The sequence below is a fragment of the Thunnus albacares genome, chromosome 5 (genome assembly GCF_914725855.1).
Source record: "Thunnus albacares chromosome 5, fThuAlb1.1, whole genome shotgun sequence".
In the NCBI taxonomy this organism is placed as follows: Eukaryota; Metazoa; Chordata; class Actinopteri; order Scombriformes; family Scombridae; genus Thunnus; species Thunnus albacares.
Window position 1 is genome coordinate 35153753 of NC_058110.1, and position 23405 is coordinate 35177157.

General features: G+C 39.0%; 2 protein-coding genes across 2 annotated transcripts in view; one reads left to right on the forward strand and one right to left on the reverse strand.

Annotated features, from left to right (window-relative positions):
- The window catches only part of itpr3 (inositol 1,4,5-trisphosphate receptor, type 3), a 79331-nt gene extending 66224 nt beyond the window's left edge, over window positions 1–13107 (forward strand). The window contains exons 41-60 of the mRNA XM_044350412.1: window positions 1–159; window positions 681–840; window positions 950–1164; window positions 1806–2006; window positions 3130–3240; window positions 3360–3455; window positions 3967–4068; window positions 4203–4286; window positions 4514–4624; window positions 5427–5619; window positions 6735–6854; window positions 7163–7335; window positions 7687–7851; window positions 7966–8155; window positions 9433–9537; window positions 10205–10323; window positions 10414–10579; window positions 10699–10859; window positions 10973–11134; window positions 12852–13107. The exon at window positions 1–159 is cut by the window's left edge and continues 17 nt beyond it. Coding sequence (XP_044206347.1) covers window positions 1–159; window positions 681–840; window positions 950–1164; window positions 1806–2006; window positions 3130–3240; window positions 3360–3455; window positions 3967–4068; window positions 4203–4286; window positions 4514–4624; window positions 5427–5619; window positions 6735–6854; window positions 7163–7335; window positions 7687–7851; window positions 7966–8155; window positions 9433–9537; window positions 10205–10323; window positions 10414–10579; window positions 10699–10859; window positions 10973–11134; window positions 12852–12968 — 2910 coding nt within the window. The 3' untranslated portion in view covers window positions 12969–13107. The remainder of the gene's footprint in view (window positions 160–680; window positions 841–949; window positions 1165–1805; window positions 2007–3129; window positions 3241–3359; window positions 3456–3966; window positions 4069–4202; window positions 4287–4513; window positions 4625–5426; window positions 5620–6734; window positions 6855–7162; window positions 7336–7686; window positions 7852–7965; window positions 8156–9432; window positions 9538–10204; window positions 10324–10413; window positions 10580–10698; window positions 10860–10972; window positions 11135–12851) is intronic.
- LOC122981820 (L-rhamnose-binding lectin SML-like) lies at window positions 13074–22044 on the reverse strand. Its single transcript, XM_044350608.1, has 9 exons — window positions 21974–22044; window positions 20980–21012; window positions 19346–19444; window positions 19046–19181; window positions 17238–17347; window positions 17109–17153; window positions 16870–17002; window positions 16684–16787; window positions 13074–15804 (listed from the first exon to the last, which is right to left on the reverse strand). Exons 1-9 carry the CDS (start codon window positions 22002–22004, stop codon window positions 15779–15781), a joined length of 717 nt encoding a protein of 238 aa, XP_044206543.1. The 5' UTR covers window positions 22005–22044; the 3' UTR covers window positions 13074–15778.
- Window positions 22045–23405: the final 1361 nt, after the last annotated feature.

Here is a 23405-nt window from a genome sequence, read left to right on the forward strand (position 1 = left end):
GATTGGGCGGCGGTGGCGGCGGTTCAGTGCCGTCTGGACAGAGAAGGAGGAACGAAGCTGTTCACTGATCTGGTGATGAGCAGCAAGAACGACAAAATCTTCCTGGAGTGCATCCAGCTGGCCATCTGTCTGCTGGAGGGAGGCAACACTGAGATACAGGTCCGTCAACAAACACGCAGGATCCAAATATTTCAAAGCTGATGTGAGGAAGTGTACGTTTTGGACGACAAAGTGAATAATGCTTTGATTAAAGATCAAATAAGGCAAAAATCAGAACATATGGTTTAATCAGAAATGAGTTTAGTGCTAAAAATTATGTGAAATTTAATCTGCCTGAAAGGAAAAGATGTTATCTTACCATTATATTTGAAAACAGGTTAGTTATGTGAGATAAATAATACATTTCATTTGGTTTTGCCCTTTGTATCATGATTACAGAGAGAAATTATTTAGTAAAACTAAATATGATTACTTCCTTATGGAAGATGCTGAAATTATGAAAACTCTGTGAGTATTTGGATGAAACCTGGTCATTAAGAAGACATGTTTTATATACATAGAGTTCTCTCATATGTGGTGCTCACATCTCAAAGATGTATGTCTGTTTGCTGTCATCTTAATTGTTTGGATGTTTTTGGGGGGGGGCCGTGATGTTTAAACGTCCCGTCTGTCTCCTGCAGAACTCCTTCTATAAGCTGATGATGGGGGACAACAAGTCAGAGAAGTTCTTCAAGGTTCTGCATGACAGGATGAAGGAAGCCCAGACGGACATAAAAGCTACGGTGTCCGTTAACGTGGGAGAGATGACGCACAAGGCCAACGAGAAGGAGCTGGAGAACGGTGACATCTTAAAATCCTACCTGTCAGATCAGATTGTTTATACATAGACAGTACGAGAGGTTTGAGCTGTGGACTGCTCAGATAACTCTTTTCTTCTTACTCTGTAAAGCTTCTGCAGCATTGGTACTTCCCGGTGCAGGAGGTCACCCGCTACTGGTCCCGGGTCAGTCCATCGCCCCGGTAACAGGCGCCTCCTCCATGCCAGCTCACCCTGTAGTGGAGCAGAGGGAGGTGGAGACGGAGATGGGACCAGCTGTTGCCATCATGAAGCCGATCCTGAGGTTCCTACAGCTGCTCTGTGAGAACCACAACCACGACCTACAGGTTGGTTAACTAACTAACCAGTCAGGGTAAGATGTTTTGTTTTTGCAGCTTATTTTGCACATTTTCAGTCTGTCTTCTCATAGTTTAATGTTTTGTATGAAGAAACCAGGATCTTAGGTTAGTTGTAACTAACCAACTAGTTAACTGACTAACTTTTTAATGTTGTGTGAGAGAAGACCAGAATCTTTAGGGTAATTAACTAACTAGCTAACTAATTAGGATTTTAATTCTGTGTGAGTCACAATCAGGATCTTTAGACCTACTAACAATCTAACTGGCTGATTGACTAATTAACGGTTGTTAAGTGTATAAATCCAGTGCTCCTCCTTCTGTAGAAGTCATGTAACCAGTGTCCACCTCAAATGTTGGGAGTGTTTTCCTTTTCCAATAACTCTAACGGAGGCAGCAGCACCACCTGTAATTTCTAAGAACTGCATATTTTATATTCCCATCCCTGATCACCGCTTTAAGCCTTCTTCAAGGTAGCAAAACATGCATTATGATAATATCTTGTTGAAGAAATATATTTCTAAATAGAAGTAGGGAGTTTTAATCTCCACACCAATACAGCCAGATGTTTTTAGCAGCATCTAGTGTCCATTAGAGAAACTGCAGCTGTCATTTATCTCTTTTGTTCCCAGAACTTCCTGCGCTGCCAGAACAATAAAACCAACTACAACCTGGTTTGTGAGACTCTTCAGTTCCTGGACATCATGTGTGGAAGCACCACCGGAGGTCTGGGCCTGCTGGGTCTCTACATCAACGAATCAAACGTCCACTTGATCACACAGACGCTGGAGACCCTCACCGAGTACTGCCAGGGCCCCTGCCAGGAGAACCAGGTGATCCATCACACAGAAATACAACCGGGAGGAAGAACACAGAGTCATAGAAAGCAGGAGGACTCACAATAAATTCTGCTACATTGTTGATTTGTTTATTCATTCAACCTTTACGTTAAGCTGCACATGCATAACTCCAATACAATAAATGCAAATAAAAAAACTTTCTAAATGTTCAACAAGTCAAAGTGTGGAAAAGAAAAAAAAACATGTATCAGAAATGAAAAGGCAAAAATTATCTATATCTACAATATAATATATACACTCACTGGCCACTTCATTAGATTATACAGCTGTGCCATGAATTCTACTTTTCAGTGCTTATAAATGTTTTTTTCCACTAGAGGCAGTAAAATAATCACATTTCTGACAGCATATAATAATGATAATATAATAATCGTAAAAGTAGGCGGAGCTGTTTTTTGTCTGTAGGACGTCACCTGTTCTGTGGGTGAGCCGTCCGAGGCTCACTGGGAAGGGATCTACTTTCTGTGAAGAACGTATTTTTTGTTTGTTGATCAGATATTTCCAGTGATTAAAGTCCACATGAAAGTGTTACATCTTTAACAGTTTCCTGTTACCTGTATAACAATTATAACCTGGACTCCGAGCTGCGGCGTGGCTAACCACAGAACTTAACAGAGGCAAGGTTACCCATAATCCTCTTTGTGCTCCTCACTACGGGAGTCATGCTAGCCCAAAATACACAACAGGAAGAGCATTTCGAGAGTATCTAACTTCCATATTGTGACGTGTTTCTGAGTGAAACGTGACAGACAGGTTGAAAAGTTGGCGTCTCTTTGCCACTACAAGTTGAAGATTGATTGACGGGTGGATGTCATGATCTTATTGGTTGAAACTGGTTGGTTCGAGCCTACGTAAGCACACGTCATATTTTGTTTTACTGGAAGAAATCATGATTGGATTTTGATACAAAGGAATTGATTTCTTTGTATTTTTTGTCATATATTATTGAATAGATGCTCAATATGAAATTCAAATACAAAATGTATCATGATAAAAAATGATTAATGTACAGGGAGAACAGCAGTGATCCTAGAGCGGACCCCTGAGGAACCCCTTTATGATCCTTATTAATCCATTAATCCGGTGTGTGTTCCAGACTTGCATCGTGACCCACGAGTCCAACGGCATCGACATCATCACGGCTCTGATCCTGAACGACATCAGTCCGCTGTGTCGATACCAGATGGAGATGGTGCTCCAGCTGAAGGTGCGTTTGTTTACCTGTCCATGTACGCACCTGTGACACAGTCTGACATACAGTTTGTCCTCACGCTGGGGTCAGACCGGCTGTTTGACCGCTGCTGATGTTGTCTTCCTGGTTGCCAGGACAACGCCTCCAAGCTGCTGTTGGCGCTGATGGAGAGTCGTCACGACAGCGAGAACGCAGAGAGAATCCTGTTCAACCTGCGACCTCGAGAGCTGGTCAGAGCATCGTTCCTTCGTTCCTTCATCTTCTTCGCTTTGTCTTTTCTCTCTCGTTATCATGGTCCAGTCCGTTAACTAGCAAACTCTGCGGTTAACCCTGTCTTTTTGATCTCACAACATCAACACTTAGTTCAGTTGCCATGGGAACCAATGCTGCTGTTTATCTGCTAATATTCACACAACAGCAGTAGATGGAAACATGCATTAACTTGAATTCTCTTTTACAACTTCTTCTGATTTGGTTAAAATTTGCCCACATCTGGATGGAAACCTGACTGATGTCCACTGGAAACTGAAGTGGGAACAACTAAACCATGAATTTGTCTGCATTTTAGCAGAGGGTTGATCACAGAGGGCAGGAAAGGCTTGACTGGACCACATGACCCCTGTCTGTTTGTTATGAACTCCGCCTCTTCACGTGCACAAGCTCATAGTTGGATTGATAAACGCAGATATTTATATAGTGTTAATATTCTGTGTGCGTGTGTGTGTGTGTGTGTGTGTGCAGATGGAGGTGATAAAGAAGGCCTACTATCAGGAGAGCGAGTGTGAGGGGGTGGAGGTTTCTCCCCGTGAGGTGGGACATAACATCTACATCCTGGCTCAGCAGGTGATAAAAACACAAGCTCCTCATTGGCTGGCAGGAGGTCCCACTCTCTCCTCCCAGTTACTCCCAGTTCTGTCATTCCTGTTTCTTGTAGTGTTGTAAATAAAGTCTGTTTTAATAATGATGTTTGTTTCCAGCTGGCCAGACACAACAAGATCCTGCAGAACCTCCTGAAACCTCCGAAGAAAAGTAAAGAGGGAGATGAGGGCATCTCCTCCATGGTAAACCTTGATTCAATCAATCAATCGATTAATAGGCTCATTTCAGATGATGATTGATCACCAGTGATCACTGTACAAAGCAGCCAGGTAGATTTTTCTTGCTGTAATCATTCCTCCTGTTCATACTGACCGTTAGTGTCAGCTGGTACTCCTGTGATTTACTGTAAGTATTCCTGCAGTAGTCTAACAGTAACGTCATGATGCTGTTTCTGTTTTTCTGTCCGCAGTTGAACCTGAACAACCGTCCGCTGTCCCAGATGTTAAAGTCCTCAGCTCCAGCTGCTGTGGTGGAGCAGGACCCACTGGAGTACTACGACCAGCTAACGGCACAGATAGAGGTACGACTACTGCTGATGCTACTGGATTCCCTCGCAATAATTGATTAGTATTGTCTCTTATCACATTGTCAGACAGTTTTTTTTTTAAAAAAAAGGATGAAAATCGATGAATCAGGAGCATCATCGTTTTTATTCCACACATTCTTCTTCCCTGTTAAAACCCTACATCAGTGGTGGAAGTACTGCACTGAAGTATAATTTTAAGTACAATTTGACAGCTTTAGTTACTTTTCAGATGAAGATTTGACACAATGGATAATATAACAAGCTTTTAAAATACAACACATTGTTAAAGATGAAACCAGTGGTTTCCAACCTTTTTGTCTTTTGACGTCTTACAAAAAGCAGTGTGTAGTCGGGGTCACATTTCACATGTCTATGAGTTGTTAACAGCTCCACCAAATAGTGATTTTTCCCTCTAAACTTCTCACATGCTTTCATTTCAATAAATGTTCAAATGATCCAATATTTCAGCAAAAATCAAAGATTAGAGAAAAAGTCCAAAAACTGAAAACAGATTTGTGTATCAGAACTTTGTTTTTTCTTCTTTCCTCTCCCATTAATCATCTCACGACCCCTCAGATTTATCTGCTGACCCTTTGGAGGGGCCCCGACCCCTAGGTTGGGAACCACTGGACTAAACTAGCTAACTGTATATAAAGTAGTGTAAACTAGCTCCACCTCCAGCAGCTACAACAGTAACATGCTGCTCTAACACTGATGCTTCACTATTAATAATCTAATGATGTCATATATAATAATATATCAGTCAGAGCTGTTAAATCTCTCCGTGTGTCTGCAGATCGTGCGTGAGGACCGCAGCATGGAGCAGATCGTGTTTCCTGTTCACCCCATCTGCGAGTTCCTGACGGAGGAGTCCAAGTTCCGTGTTTTCAACACCACCGAGCAGGACGAGCAGGGGTCAAAGGTCACGCATTTCTTTGAGCAAACCTCCTTCCTGCATGGAGAGATGGAGTGGCAGAAGAAGCTGAGGAGTGAGAAAACACACACACACACACACACACACACACACACACACACACACACACACACACACACACATATTTCTATTTATATATACGCTTAAAATGCAAATAGTAACAAACAGTGTAAGTAACAGCAGACTGAGAGTGATGATGATTCATTCAGTTGTAGATCTGCTGTTGGTCATTGTGAAGAGAAAGTAATCAATCAATAATGAAAATCTATATATTTTAGTATGGAGCCCTAAAGTGTGGATAATGGATGAATAATTATGACATCATAAGATGAATACATTGTGCAAAATATATTAATGAAACAATAACTTGTAAAATAATTTGATAAATCATTATTATTATATATACAGTATAATAAATCATATAACGTAAATGTTATTTCATTATGTTTACTTTAATAATAACAGGTTTTTTTTTGGATTGGAGACATTTTTCTTTCAAAAGTCTGTTTTCATTTCATAATGTCACCTCTTAAACTAGCTTAACAACTGCTACGCGGTCATTGTGAATCATCTACAGAATGTAGCTGCTGCTGAAAATAAAAACACAGGAACTAACTTCTCCTTTCGCTTCTTTAGCTTAACAAGGCTGCACATCCATCTATCTAACTGGCTCCGCTTCCAAGATCCCCTCCAGACATGTTTTAAGATACATAAAATACCAATAAATTATGTTTTTCCCCACAAAAGAAGTTCAATTACCTGGTTAAAATGTCTTAAATGTTACATCTTCTTCTCCCTCGTTAAAAAACCCAGAATCTGTGAATCTGCAAATATTTCTAAAGATTTCCTGCTGGACACCAGACGTCTCCTCCTTCACTGTAAAGTTCATTCTCAGTGTTTGTGCACTGGAGGCTTCAAGTTTCCACATCACACTTGTATAAGTTGCATACTGGACCCTGATTGGCTCCAAACTAGTTGTGATGTCATAAAGCTCAGAGAAACTTTTCCTCCACAGAGAAGCTAAAGGAACAAGACGAAAAACATGTTGTTGAGTTGAGGAACTTTAATGTTGCCTGATTGCTAACAGCTGTGTGTGTGTGTGTGTGTGTGTGTGTGTGTGTGTGTGTGTGTGTGTGTGTGTGTGTGTGTGTGTGTGTGTGTGTGTTGCAGGCATGCCGGTGTTGTACTGGTTCTCCAGGAGGATGACTCTGTGGGGAACCATCTCCTTTAACCTGGCCGTCTTCGTCAACCTCATCATCGCCTTCTTCTACCCGTACGACTCAGGACAAGGTACTACTGCAGATACTACTAGTACTACTGATAGTGAAGGTTAGCGTGTGTGTCCACCTGGTATCATAACAGACACAGAGATGCTGGAAACAGCAGCCAGAGCTGGTTGAGTCGAGACACACTCATAGTAGAGTCAACGTCAGTCAGTTCAACGTTTGCTGAAGTCGTAATTTAATACAAAAATAAAATTATACAAGAAATAAAGCTTGATGATGATCTCCTCCTCTCCTCCCCCCTTCTCTCCTCTCCTCTCCTCTCCTCTCCTCTCCTCTTCCTCCTCTCCTCCTCCTCCTCCTCTCTCTCTGCAGGAGCGATAGATGACTCTCTGTTGTTGATGTTGTTCTGGATCCTGATGGGTCTCTCGGTGTTGGCGTTGTTCTCTCAGCGTTACGGCCTCCAGCCGCTGACTCTGGCTCTGATACTCAGATCCATCTACCACCTGGGCATCGGCAACACTCTCATACTGCTGGGCTCACTCAATGTAAGAAAAACTACATTACCCATCTACCACCTGGGCATGGGACGCACACTGATTAACCTCATGTGGCCCAGCCGTTATTTTGTTTATTCTAGTCCTGGTTTTGAGTCTTAACTTCCTGTTGTTGCTGGTTATAGTAAATATAAAGCCTTGATTGCACCGGCTGCATCATGTTCCGGCTGTGACGTGGTTTTGTTCCGTCCTCCACACGGTGTCGTACCCCACCAGGAGCGTTTCAGAAGTTTAAAAAGTTTCCTCCAACATGGCTGTCAAGGGAAACCAAAAAAGTCCTCAGAGATGTTGAATTTTCATCTCAGATAACCTGCTGTTCTGTGTTTTTCTGTTCACTTCCAGCTGATCAATAAGGTGGTCTTTGTGGTGAGTTTTGTGGGGAACAATGGGACGTTTATTATGGGATACAAAGCCATGGTGATGGATATGGAGTTCCTCTACCATCTTGGATACGTTCTGACCTCCACACTGGGTCTGTTTGTCCACGAGCTCTTCTACAGCATCCTGGTAAACAACAACTTCCTGTCTCTTACTTAGAAACAGGAAAAATAAAGGTTCCACATTCTGTTTAGCCTGTGAATGATTGGTTTTCTGTGTATTTGCCTGCTCGTGTGTCTCCAGCTGTTTGACCTGATCTACCGGGAGGAGACGCTGTTTAACGTGATAAAGAGCGTGACTCGTAACGGTCGCTCCATCCTGCTGACGGCGCTGCTCGCGCTCATCCTCGTCTACCTCTTCTCCATCGTCGGCTTCCTCTGCTTGAAGGAAGACTTCATCATGGAGGTCGACCCGCTGCCGCAGATCGCTGCAGGTAACCTCTCACCTTCAACCTTAAACATCTGTGTCTCATAGTGATGAAGCTCCTCTCGGCTCTCAGCTCATTGTTTATCTGTCCGGCTGCAACTTTACTGTTCTGGTTCACTCTCAGCGTCTCATAGCGTCGCCACTGTTCACTACCTGCTCAGCACCAAACACCAAACAGACACAGTTAGCTGTAGACTAGCTGGTGAACATAGTGGAGCATTTAGCAGCTAAAGAGCCAGATATTTCCCTCAGGAGTTGGTAGAGACCAGAAACAGAGCTAAAAGAGAGTGAATATTGGACAGAAACACGACTCTACATGAATGATAATGTTGCTCCGTAACTGCTGGATGTGGAAATAAGCAACTGTTTGCTAACAAGTTCAACATATCAACTTAAAAGCTGATGACGTGTCAGAGTTGTGTTCACTACTTGTTTAATACTACTTGTTGTAATGATGGTTTAATTAAATCTAAACTATAAGCAAGTACTCCAAACATTTAGCATCACGCTGTCAGACTCATGATGGACAGTTTAAGAAAAAAGATAAAAATCAGCATCTTCTTTATTCCACACATTCTTCTTTTTACTGTACTAGGGCTGCAATTAATGATTATTTTCATTACGGATTAGTCTGATGATTATTTTTCTGGTTAATCATTTGGTCTATAAAAACGTGCGAGAGGCCCGAGGTGATGCCTTCTAATCACTCATTTTTGCCAACCAACAGTCTAAAACCTGCAGATACTTTATCTCAGTTTTTTTGCTTAAAAAAATGTCCTAAAGAATTATTCAATTATCAAAATAGTTCCTGATTAACTAATCGGTTATTTGACTAATGGTTGCAGCTCTATTCCATATCTTTACTATGAGACCAAAGATTAAAACAGACTTAATAAATGATGCATAAAATGCTGTCATCATTTTTTAAAATGAGTATTAAAAGACATTTTTTTACATTTAATATGTGCCAGACTGATGGATTGAAATATAAATATTATATGCAGGTTTTAGGATTTCGATGTTCTCAAATTCACTCAACAGACTTATTGAAGAACTAATAACTGATCAGAAAAGGTTTAGTTTAACTATAAACCTCCTCTCACTACTGGAAGTCATTCTGTAAAGGGCGATCCAAACCGGATTTTGCACTTATTAAGACCAGTTGGCCTTGATTTGGTGCAGAAGATGTTGTTTATACTGGTCAGCTCCCAGTCTGTGTGTGTGTGTGTGTATGTACTGGTGAGTGTCTGTCAGTGACACAGTGTGTGTGTGTTTGTTTCTCAGCTCCTCAACAGAGCGAAGCTTCTCAGGATTTCCTCAAGTCGTGCTCCGCAGACGGCGTCAGCTGCACCACAGAGACCAATGCTGCCACTGTCACTGAGGACGAAGGTGAGACTGAGACCAGTTTAACGCCACACATCTGCAGAGTCGACCGTTCACGACAGACATTTGATTCAATGTTAATATTACAAATATCACATAAGAAAAGGCAGTTTGATTTAAACCGATGGTTTCCTGCACACAGTAGGGAAAACAACTTGCTGGAAACCAGTAAAATTACTGTTTAGAGGTGAATATGTATGTAATATAAAAAAAACTAAAAAAGTAAAGTTAGATTACGTTAGATTAAAAAATTAAGAAATGTTAGAATAAAAACCTAAAGAGAAATGTTAGCATAAAAAATAAAAGTTATGTTAGAATAAAAAGTATAGTTAGCATAAAAATAAAGAAATGTTAGCATAAGAAATAACATGAACCCCAAATGCAAAAAAGTGATAGACTTTAATCTGGTCAATCTGTGCAGGCTTGAAGATCACAGAAAAGGCTCCGATCAGCAGTTCTGGATACATTAGAGTTAAAAATATGTAAAGTAAAGATGTTCTCCTGGTTCTCATTAGAACTCTGACAGCAGCGTTCTGAATGGGCTCAAGTTTTCCAGCGAGATCATCACAAAGTCCAACATACTGGAGCTTTAAGAGCACATGTTTTTACGGATGTACACCCTGATATCTACAACACATGGTGTGTGTGTGTGTGTGTGTGTGTGTGTCTCCAGAGGAGTCTGACTCTGAGCGGGCGTGTGACACTCTGTTGATGTGTATTGTGACGGTGTTGAACCACGGACTGAGGAACGGAGGAGGAGTCGGCGATGTTCTCCGCAAACCATCCAAGAACGTAAACAACACTTTTTTTACCTTAAACCTGGCTTTTTTTAGCATTTTAAGACAGAATTTTTGAGTTAGTTACGTGTGTTTGTGTGTGTAGGAGCCGTTGTTTCCCGCCCGGGTGGTTTACGACTTATTATTCTACTTCATCGTCATCATCATTGTCCTCAACCTGATCTTCGGCGTCATCATCGACACGTTTGCCGACCTGAGAAGTGAGAAACAGAAGAAGGAGGAGATCCTGAAGACAACATGTTTTATATGTGGTGGGTAGAAATAAATAATAAATGAACAACTTAGTTCATTTTCCAACCACTTTAATAACTCGCCAACTAGTTAACAACACGACATTTGACACACAGTCTGGTTCTCTGTGTCGTTGCAGGTCTGGAGAGAGATAAGTTCGACAATAAGACTGTGTCATTTGAGGAGCACATCAAACTGGAGCACAACATCTGGAATTACCTGTACTTTATCGTTCTGGTGCGTGAAAAAAACAAGACAGACTACACCGGACCTGAGAGCTACGTGGCTCACATGATCAAGGTAAAACATCACATGAAAGACTCAATTTAAACACCCAAAATTCAGGGTAACAAACATGGATCTAAACATGAAAACTCCAGTTGCTTCCACAGCTTCTTCTTCTGCTTTTTCAGAACAACAACCTGGACTGGTTTCCACGGATGCAGGCAATGTCTCTGGTGGTAACCGATGGCGACGGGGAGCAGAACGAGATGAGGATGTTACAGGACAAACTGGCATCAACCATGAAGGTGGTGATTACTCTGACCACTCAGCTGACTGAGCTGAAAGAGCAGGTATTCACTCACAAACACACTCAAGGTTAAAGCTTTACTGTGAGCCGCTGACGCTTAAAACATCAACAGTGAGCTGATGAAAATCTGGGATTTTTTTGGGGATGTTGTTAAAAACTAAAACAAAACTTGAGAGTAATTAGCAGCATTAAAGCAGAAATGAGTCTCAGAACAGACTGCACTATGATAAAAATGTCTCAATAGTAAAATGATGGCCAAAAATAACAATATGTAATATGGATGATATTATTATTAATGTGGTATTTTGTTCCCTGAGTGAGTCCTCATTCAGATGTCCAGATGATGTAATGCAGTTATGTACTGTAATGGGAAATTGCTGATCACTCAATAAACACACAAAGAGAGCATTGTTAGGTTATGAAATAATGTAATTAAATAATACAATCAGAAGTATAATGCATCATAGTTCTGGAGACAAAGATACCACCTAGCTATCTTTTCTTTGTCTGAAAGGTTAACCAGTCCCTTAAATACTACTCGTACAGAATTTAAGACATCTGTTTACTAACCTTACAGGTCTGCAACCAACCATCAACTAACCTAGGAACAGTCTTTCTTCACGACCATATATGACAGCACATAAGCACCAAGTAACATCACAAAATAACATTACTACTATATTAAATTAAGGACAAACCGCACTATCCTCTAAAAGCTGATCAGATTTACACATAAACATCTAGATAACTACAGTTTATCTTATCACTGGCTCAGGTAAAGGTATAACAGAATAAACTTAACTGTTAAACACACAACTGCCTCATCTTCCACAGCAAAGAACTAAGTTTAGAATAGACACAGCACACACAAACTAACACTAAACTGAACTTAAACACTATCTGAAACATGTATGATATATTAAAGAAATATATCAAATGATAACCTATTATTCAGTTTTCTTTTACTTTACGTGAGGCTGGTTTTTTTTGATGGACAGGAGTTGAAGCAGTGCTAACCTGTACGTCGTCGTCGGAGAGTTTATGTATTCGACACAAAGAGCAACAAAACAAACAAACTAAAATTCTCGTTCAGGCAGAAAGAACTTTGTTAACAGTTTAGATACTCAAAGGATAAAGTCATACATATGAAGTACATCCAAACTATCAGAATAAGTGACTCTATCTAAATACTGTTATTCCTGATCAGGTCACAGAATACGTTGTAACACTTGTTTTTTTCCTAATTACAAGATCTTTAGTCATAATAATGATATAAGTTATAATTATGAGAAGACCTCCAATATCTTTTCTTTGCTGAATGCAATGAGCTTCCATAACAGCCTGTATTACCAACCTGGAGATTAGATGAGAACCAGAGATATGAAATGTCAATTTCATGTATGTGACACATTGAAATAACAGTCAAGGTTACTTTCACCCAAAATTGAATTAATGTTAATAGTCTACAGCTGATATGATCTGCTGCCAGTGACGTGTGTCGTTTAAAAATGGTGAAAGCGAAGGCCAACAAAGGTTAAAAATGAGAGGCGGCTACTGAAAAGTTTTATACATTGTTCTTGTGTAAAAAAGTGTTGTTTCCTGACAGACTGATGATTTTTCCTTTTTCATGACCAACATTTTAGTCCTTTTCAGTTTTGTGAGGATACAGGAAACATTAAAGAGACTGAAGGAAAGTTTTTTCCTGACGTTGACCTTTGACTGCTGGGTGTGGGCTTACTGTCCTTCATGTTTCGCTGCAGATGACGGAGCAGAGGAAGAGGAGGCAGAGGATGGGATTTGTGGATGTTCAGACGGGAGCCAGCGCTGCACTTCCTCCCAGCGCCGCAGGAGGAAACCATCAGATCTACAAAACGTAAAGAGGGACTGCTGATTATCAAGACTGTAACACACATGAATGGACAGACTGTTCACTACGAGATCCACATCTGTAAACCATACAGCTGGACTGATGGACTGTTCTAAGGGGGGGGGGGGGGGTCCTCCACATGGTTAAAATAAATACAAACACTAGAACAGAGATATAAAACATACAAATTATATGTTTCTCACTAAAGCAACAAAAAAGCAACATTTCTCGTCTCAGACTACAGATGTGTTAAAACGTACTACTGTAGATAAAACTCCTCCTGAGAGCCATATTGAAGGTCCTCAGATTGATCCACAGATCCATCTGATTGATTTTCTCTTCACATGGCATCAGCTTAATGTGCTAGCTAACATCTACAACAGTAGCTAACATCTGGCGAGGTTACAGTTGCTTCCTATCTGCCTGCCAGCTCGTTTAAGTCAACTGAACAGAATCTTTTCATTTCTGAACACTATTTATGACCAACAGTTCATAGATAAAAACCTTCATTGGAGACTTTTGCATCATGTCTGTGGTGAACCTCCATGACAGACCTATGATGATGATGATGATGTGATGCAGCCATAAGACTTTTAGATCAATCTGGAAGTTTGTGATTCTTAAGATTTCCCACAGCAGATTCTGCAATTTAATACCAATTAGATATATTTCATAAAGAAACACAATTATGCAACAAATAAAACAAAGTAAAAACCTAATACAGCTCCACTAATAACTAATAATAGTTATTCTTTATGGTTTACAACAAAAAGTGACAAATATTTGGTTTGATGGGAACACAGATCTTATTTTATAAACTGAAAACACTTTGAGGGAAACAAAACTTTGGAAAATGGGGAACCTAAGGATCAAATTCTTCCTGGTTTTAGATTTGTAAACTAATGTTTTACTTGTGGGGTCAGTGTCATAGAAAGACAATGCTAAAATGTAAGTGTGTATGTGTAAGCTTAGAGAATGAACAGGCATCAACTGGCCTCTGTCATTTTGAGAAAATGTAAATAGAAAGTGACCTGCAGTATGTTTCTTTGCTGATGACAGAATTAACTATTTCAGCCAAAAGTTGAACCAGTTGTTTGTCCTGTATTTTAAATTGTTTTTTAAATGATATATATTGTTATTGCAATTATATAGTGATATATTTATGACTTTGTTTTTAACACTGTAAACTAGCTCAGTACAGACACTGGATTATGAGTGAACTGCTTTTAGCGAAACTTCATATTTGTGAACCGAAAATAACATATTTTATTTAGTTGATACGTACAGACAGAGTGAGGAAGAGGAGGAGGAAGATGATGTCATGTCGACCACACATCTTTAAGAAAATTAATTTACTATGAAGAACAAAATGCATGCTTTGTAACATGTTAATGGATTCCAGATATTCTGCAGTGTGGTCTGATCAGGTTTAAGGGAAATATTTCCAATGTGTACATTTTTATTTAAAGATAAAAACACAAATGTTAGAGTTAAGTGACTTAATTTAAAGAATGTTGTATTACTGAAATCGTCAAGAAAGCGGAGTGCAGCTGGAGTTCTTTACATGAGTTTCCAAGCAGTTTTTTCAATGTGCCATTTTGGCAGAAATATTGTGAAGATTGCACAAAGATAAAAGTCCTTGTTAATAATAGTGAGATTGTTTGGATCTGTGGTTATTTGTATGACCTTTATTCCTGGACAGAATTGTAATACTTAAAATCTTTTGTTCAGAACTGTCAATCAAACAGTGGCTAAATGAAAACACACAGAGTCTCCAATGTGGAATGTGAGGATTTATTTAAAAAGAAAAAGCATTTTATATCGTTTCTTGTGAAAATTATATATTTTGTCTTGGAGGATCAGTCATCGACGACCAAAAGGAACATAGAGACTTTTTCCTGTTCAATAAAAAGTTAACAGTTGATCAATGTGTTTGGAAAAGTTTTTCTGTGATAAAAATACACACAAACACAAGACTCACATATTCCATCTGATATATGATGTCATACTGTATCATATATAGTATGACAGAGATCATAATATATCATCGGTGTCAACAAAAGCAGTTTGTAGCAGGTCATATGATACCACATCATAGTAGTAGGTCATTATTTTTGTGTTTCTTCATTTATTTATTTTGATGATTTGTAGTGAACATTAACGATGAAGGTCCTGAATGTGCTCATGTGTGGTGCAGCTGTTGTAAACCCAATAAAACATCTGGAGACTGAGATGATCTCATTTCAGTTTGCTCAGTACGGCAGCAAGTCGCTGCCACCACCAAAAGAATATTTGCTCAGTTTCTTGTTAAGACAAGAAACTTTTTTTATTATATATATTTTATATTATTTTAACCTGATCCTTTTAACCTAATAACAAAGTGTGTGTGTGTGTGTGTGTGTGTGTGTGTGTGTAAACAGAAAAGGAAATAAAACTGCAGTAGAGAAAACTAATCAATCAATGATTTTTCATTTGGATGATTCAATTTCTCAGATACACTGTATGGCCAAAAGTATGTGGACAGGCGTGTGTACTTTTGGTCTTTGGCTGTTTTTATGGTTTGTTCTTTCAGTTCCAATGAAGGGAAATCTTAATGCTACAGAGTACCGTAATATTCAGACAATACTGCACTTCCAGCTTTGAGGCAACAGTTTGGTCCTTTTTCAACATGACAACGTGACTGGTCTGGTATGAGATGTCACCAATGTTCAGGTGTCCACACACTTTTGGCCACATGGTGAAGCTGGAATAAGATTTGAAGCTGTTTCATCGGTTTCTTGATTACTTCTGTCTCATGTATGTTGAGATTTCTTAGTGATGTCAGTTATTTGGATGAAACGCAGGATCTGAAAAAGAACAAATGAAATATCGACTTTAGGCTGATGAGTGAAGTTACTGAGAGCACAGAAATGTTCCATTACTGCAGGACGACTTTTCATAAACCAGCATTTTAGATGTGCGACGTTTCCATCCAAATGCAGAGTTAACTTTAACCCAATTTACAGAAAATCAACAAAACAAAATTCAAGTTAATGCTTGTTTCCAGAGCATCAGTCAAAGCTCAAACGATGGAGAACATGATGGAAATATGACGTTTCTGTTAGTTTCATGTATTGATGTGAGGAAGGTTACAGTCTCCTCATCATCGCTCCACACAGATCTGATGTTTTCAGCTCTTCAGTGACGTTTAAGTCACATGATTCATGGGCGTCATCATTTATTCACTCAGTCTGTTTACATGATTATATTGGCATAATTTATGGATTTTGTTTAATCTTCTGCGTTTTCACTCAGATTTTTAACTGCTAATTGAAAACGGGAATAAAAACAGCTGGATTTAAACTCACCTGCTGAGAGTGAAAGTTCATTCTTAAACATGAAACATCGTTTGATACAAGTCGCTTACTAACTTCTTCCGGAGCTTTGAACCATATCTCATGTTCGTCATCAGCAGCAGTTGTCATGACAATAGTGCACTTGTCACCGTGTGACCATGGTTCCATACTTAGGTCACATGACTGCGCCATCTCCATGACAACTAAGCAAACTCCATCCACTGATAAAGACCATGAGTTGGTGAGGATGAAAGTCCTGAAAGAGCTAGTAAGTGGATCTTGAATTGAATTTGAGACATTACTGGCACAGCTGACACAGACTGACTGTAGTATTTTGGCCTTTTCCTCACTTTGTAAACTCCATGAGGCAGATTATTTTCAGTCACTCACATTGACATCTGTAAGCCACCTCCAGGTACTTGTAGGTGCCTCTACAGGGGTCTCCAAACACTGAGTTACTGGCTTTGACAGCACAGCTGCTTTTCCCGTTACAGCTGTGGATGCAGAGTGACGTGAGTGAAACTGTATGAAACTGAGTATCTAACTCCCTTGTTCAGCAAAGACTATGAAATGTACCTTTCAGCAACTTTGCTTGTGGGTTTTGAACAGAGGACATTTTGGATCTGAGAGGCAGGTCGTCGGTAAGAGCATGTGGTCTGATCACGGCGTCCATAATCAGCTCCATAGACAAATAAAACCTGCCCTTCATCTGACAGAAAGAGAAGGAAAAGGAATAAATTCAGATGAAGAAACTATAAGTCTGCTTGTTACATGAATCCATCATACATGAAACTAATGAGACTGTGTGATCTTACCACACTGCAGCTGTGCCACAGAGCTCTCACATGCGACACTTCGGACTGTGAAAGTAAACATGAATCACGTGATAAAAACATAGTCGCATCTTTGATTCACATTGAGTCAGAAGCAGAAATGTAACTGACTTGCTGGGAAGCAGGCGAAGGTGGTGTCCAGGTATTTATAGATGCCATGGCAGGGATCAGAGGTACGAACCACGTTTATGTTTAGTTCACAAACCCTCTTGCCATCACATCTGCAGGGAGAACAAAAAGAATACAAGTCTGAGTTCTGGTTCTGGTTCTGTCAAACCTTCAGGCAGCGACATCCAGAGCTTTCGACTTTAAATCTGGTCATCTGAAGGTGACCAGGCTTTTTCTGAAAATCACTTCTCAGACATTTTTTAAAAGCCTTCCATAATGCTAGCACACAGTTTTATTTCCAACATATCTCATCTGTTTTATCAGGGACCGAGCCCTAAAGGCAGAGGACTACTGTAAAACAGTAGACCCTGTTGTATTTTGTGTGTTTGTTTCTTTTTTCTTCTCCTTCTTCTTTCTTTATTATTACACCCTTAATTTGACCCCCTAAACATGCTCAAAAACTCACCAAATTTGGCACGCACATCGGGTCTGGTGAAAAATTTGATAAAATGTAAAAACTATCCCCCAAAGTGCCAAAATGTGCTCTATAGCACCATCTATGTAACTAATATGGCTGTCACGGCCCGTAGGAATGTCGTAGAGAGATCGAACCAAAACTCAATTATTTGTCTCATCAAGACCTACAAATCATATGCTGACACCCCTGCTGACATCCACGGCTAAAATGAGCTCTATATGCTAAATGTCTTTAAAGAAGCAGCCTTTACACCACTCAAGGGTTTTTGTTTTTAAAAGCAAATTGTTTTATTGGCATATAAAATTGCCCCCCACCCCTCTGATTTCATCAGGTGGGGGACAATGATATAGTTTAATGTCCTCCTGTCCTCCCCAATTTGTTGAGTCACCAGCTGCCACTGGTGTGGGGGTTGAATGCAACTCATTTTTGTAGGATACGGCAGAAAGGCCTATATACATACAGTACATTATATACAAACTTTGTATGAAGTTTGGTGTTATTATCATTTATTTTACAATAATTATAGGTCTTATATGTATAATTCAGTAGTGGGGATGACCTATGAGGGGAAGGGAAAAATGGAGTGAGGGTGACAGTTTAGTGATAAAAAATACCATCAAAACTAAAATTTGTAGCTCTGTACTGCAGTTTTTCCTTTATTAGGGCCCGAGCACCTAGCGGTTCGCTCACACTCTCCATTCAAATATATGAGTATTTTTCTGTGTCCAGCTGCAGTTACTTATTGTCTCTACACACCTGACACTACACATGTCAATCAAACTTTGACCAGGTCATGTGGGTTAAAAGTCTTTACTTTTCTAAAAATAGACTTGATGAAAATTAGGAAATTAATTTGTTTTACACACAAACTCATCAAGAGTTTTCAATTTACTAATTGAAATTCAAGTGAATGGGCCCAAAACTTGCATGATTTTGATGACACAGGTGTGAGCAAGACAGACATGTCTCACCCTGCAGAAAAATCTCATCCTGTCAATCAATCTTTCAAAATAAAAGCACACCGCACTTGTAAGAAATGTCCCTCATTTTTAAAAAGCAAAATGATCTGATCCCGACGGGCCAGAGTGCTTGCAGCTTTAATTACCATTATTGCTTTTTTAATCTTTTTATTATTTTATTGTTATTTAGTAGTCAAGTCCATTTTATTCAGGTAGGTAATAAAATCACAAATTACAAATGTCCCTTTCCTTGCATCAGCCTTACCCACATGTGTCATAACAATAGTATGAGTGGTCTGATGACTCCTAAAAATAATATTAGAATAATATAATTGCATGATACAGTATGTGGAATATATTAATTGAGTTTGTACCTTCTCTTGAGGACGTTCAGAGTGCCGTGCAGAGAGCACTCTGTATTAGCAAGCTGGTTTGGAGGTCTGCCCTCGCTGCAGGTCTCGGCATCTGCTCGTCCATACAGAGCCGCCTGCACGCTGATCACTCCGGTCTCTGTGACATCACAGGGGGACACATAAGTGACACAAACAGAAGGAAAAATCAGTCAGAAAGCAAAGACTTAAAGGACATAGCACCATGCTGCTAGAATGACTATATCAGAATAAGCCTTAAGAAAACAACATTTGTAAAAATGTGTTTGAGTTTTTCAGTCGTACCACAGCTCAGGCGCTGGACGTTGTGAAAGCCATCACAGGTGACGACTCTCTCTGTGGACACAGCGGTGGGGGGGAAGACAGGCTGTGCTCTAGAAAGGCCTGAAATGGAAAGTTTGGTTTATAATGAGTATTTGTTAAATAAATAGCTGTCAAATAAAAACCCAAAAGAGCAGAAACAAATAATAATGAAAATGCTGGTATTAATATTCTAAAAGTGGAGCTACAGCAGGTTTGTCTTGATGTTTCCGAGGATGTGAGACAAAATGAGGGAAGTGACGAACAAGCAAATCCCTCCTTGATGAACACAAATATAAAATTTCAGCTAAATAATAGACTTTGGCACCAAAAAGACACAGACGCACGTTGCACAGAAGGAAGACTGTGTATTTTTTCCATCATCACTTCCATTGTAAGTGCATTATGAAAGGATCTTCTAATGGTCAGTATGAACAGGAGGAATCATTACAGCAAGAAAACCAGGTTTCACTGTTCATTTGGGCTCCTGACTGTTGCTTTAAGACAGAATGGAAATACTGTGAAGCCGTCCTTTAACAGTGAGACTGGTCATGCTGTTCACCTGCATGAATATGATTGGATGTTGCTTGTCAGTTGTGAAGGAACCACTGATGCTACACATGACTGAAACAAGCTGCTGCAAGCTTGACTTCAGTGTTCTGTTTATTTATTTCAAGTACTGTAAAAGAAAACTGAATAACAGGTTATCATTTGATGTATTTCTTCAATATATCATACATGTTTCAGACAGTGTTTAAGTTCAGTTTAGTGTTAGTTTGTGTTTCACACATGTTCTAAATTCTTCTGTGCCATGTCTATTCTAAACTTAGTTCTTTGCTGTGTAAGATGCGGCAGTTGTGTGTCTAACAGTTAAGTTTATTCTGTTATACCTTTACCTGAGCCAGTGATAAGATAAACTGTAGTTATGTAGATGTTTATGTGTAAAACTGATCAGCTTTAGAGGATAGTGTGGTTTGTCCTTAATTTAATATAGTAGTAATGTTATTTTGTGATGCTACTTGGTGCATGCTTATGTACTGTCATATATGGTCGTGAAGAAAGACTGTTCCTAGGTTAGTTGATGGTCGGTTGCTGACCTGTAAGGTTAGTAAACAGATGTCTTAAATTCTGTACGAGCAGTATTTAAGGGACTGGTTAACCTTTCAGACAAAGAAAAGATAGCTAGGTGGTATCTTTGTCTCCAGAACTATGATGCATTATACTTCTGATTGTATTATTTGATTACATTATTTCATAACCTGACAATGCTCTCTTTGTGTGTTTATTGAGTGATCAGCAATTTCCCATTACAGTACCATGTGTAGTTTCCTGGTATCCTGGTTTTCTGTTTGATTGTATTATAAATACAGAATGATGGAGGTGAAGATCAAATAATAAAAGTTGGGTTTGTTTTGTGAGAAGGTTGAGAAGATGAAGAGGAAAAACAGGAAAAAAATGACAGGACTGAAAATGTGTTTAAATGTGGTTTTAGTTCATTTGAAATAAGCTTGATTATTGGTAAAAATGAGAATCATGGATCAGGATGGAATTATAACTTAACACAAAGACACGTGATGTAAAAGTATGTGTAACACTGTAGAACAGTTTCAAACATTTACCTGTTTTCACTAGCAAACACGCCGCTGCCAGCACTGAAAGACAAACATCACTGTTACATTCAAACTGAAAATGGATTTTTTTTCAATGTAAGTTAATTTATTTCTTCAGGTCTTTTTAAATCCAGCATAACTGTGAATTAATGAAAACATTCAGCTTGCAGTAATTCTACCTTTAAACCTTTGAACAAATGTATTCAGATCTACAGAACATAGATGTTTACACAGGTAAACCGTTTTAATGTTGTAACTAATGGCTTTATTAATAGTTAATAATTTAATAATGCTTAAAAGATAAATGGTAAATCAGTAATAAGACTTTTGTGTTGCCAGGTTGTTGTTGGTGTTTCTCCAGCTTTGTCTTTTTGGCTCACTTATTAACAACTTATTAACTTTTACAACTGAAGGTTGTTTTATTGAATTATTGTAAGAATTCTGAATTATTAACATTCATAAAGGCACATGACTTACTAATATTCACTAATATTTACTAATTCACATTGGTAAATGCAGACTTGCATGCTTTATTAGACTCTTTATTAATAACTTGACTGTTAATGACTCAACAGATTTTTGTCAACCTTGCAGTCCAAAAGTTGCACTTTTTCATGGTTTATAATTGATCTATAAAGTATTAGTAAAATATTAATTAACTATTAATGAAACTATTTGTTACAACATCCCTTTATAAAGAGTGACATAGTAGAAAGTTGTACTGACTTTTTGAACATGTAATGTATTTAATGTAATGTAATGTACAGTTTAAGTAGAAATACAACCACAGAAAAAAAGGCATGAAACAAAGAAAATGTACTCACATCAGTTAAGATTTGGCATTTTATCTTTTATCTGACTGTTTTTATATGTACTGTTTTATTCAATCCAATTAAACATAATAAAACTGATTTTCAGCAATAAAGCAGGAACTTTATAACACTTTGATGTTAAATAAAGCCACAGAATAAAGATGTGTGTGTTCAGTCAGGTGTGTACTCACACAGAGAGCTGCTGAGTCTGAAACGAAGCATCTTTCAGAGGAAACGTCTTTAGGTGAAGAGTTAAAAGAGGGAAAATCTGCAATTTACTCTGTTGGGGCAACAACTGTCTGTTTATATGCAAAATAAGCGACCAATGAAAAAACAGACTGTGTTCCTTGTCAGAGAGTGGAAGAGGAAACTAAACCTGTTTTAAATAGTTTGTGATGAAAAGAAAACATCATCAGTCCAACAGCTCACAAGCTTTCAGGGAGGGCAAGACACTTCATAAATCCACATAAAGTTTTCTGACATTAGTGAGTCTGCTGAGTCCCTCAGTATATTCAAGAGACACAAACACTTGAGCCCCTTTAACCTTTTAGCACTTTGTTGATTGTTGCACGTATGTCTTGTTGTTTACAGTATTTCTTATGCACCAATGATTTCTGATCGCCAAAGACAATGAAGACGCCTACAAGCTGGAGTCAGTCAACTGGTGCAGGGAAAACGACCTGGTCCTGAACGAAAAAAGACCACTGAAATGATCATCAACTTCAGAGCAAAACAATCAATGAAAACACCTATCTTCATCGACAGCCAACCTATTGCAATAACTGACTCCTTCAAATTCACTCACATCAGCAATAACCTGACATGAGACCACAACACTAACAGAGACTCTACTTCCTGAGACAACTCAAAAAACACAGAGACAGGAAAGGTCTACTGGTCTAATTTAACACAGCCATCAATCAGAGCATCCTGTCACTATCCATTACTGAAACACATCTAAGCACACAATAAAGTTAATGTATAAAATTATCACCACAGCATCACAGATCAAAGGCTGTAAACTCCCCCACACTGGACTCCATATACACACAACGTACCATCTCACAAACTATCAAGATCACAGGTGACTGTCTGCACCCGGCTCACCATCTGTTTCAGCGTCTCCCCTCTGGCAGAAGGTACAGGAGGAAGGACTGAACGCCTTAACTGGAGCTTCTTCTCCAAAGCCGTACAGTTGATAGATACACAAAAATTGGTCTAATTATATTGTATGTGTAGCTGTGTAGGTTACTATATGTTTTTTCTTTTTGCACTTATGTCCTTAATGTTTGCACAGGTGTTGTATGTGATGCATTATTACAGCTATTCCATGTGTATTTGGATTAATTCCACCAGCCTAGCTGTGTGCTGATAAAAGAAACTTGTCTGCTTCCAGTCCTTTCTTACAGTAACTAAAATGCTAATGCTTGATTGTCTTGCCTCAGTTTTGGAGTAAATTGTTTGCCAAATGACAAAATGTAAATGTTCTTGTTGTCATTTGGCAGACAAGAACAAACAAGAAAGATCTGAGACTTCCAGTGTCCTTCACTGAAGTCCAACAGCTTCCATCAGCACATTTAACTACATAAGAACAAGTAAAATATATAATTACAGCAACCTGCT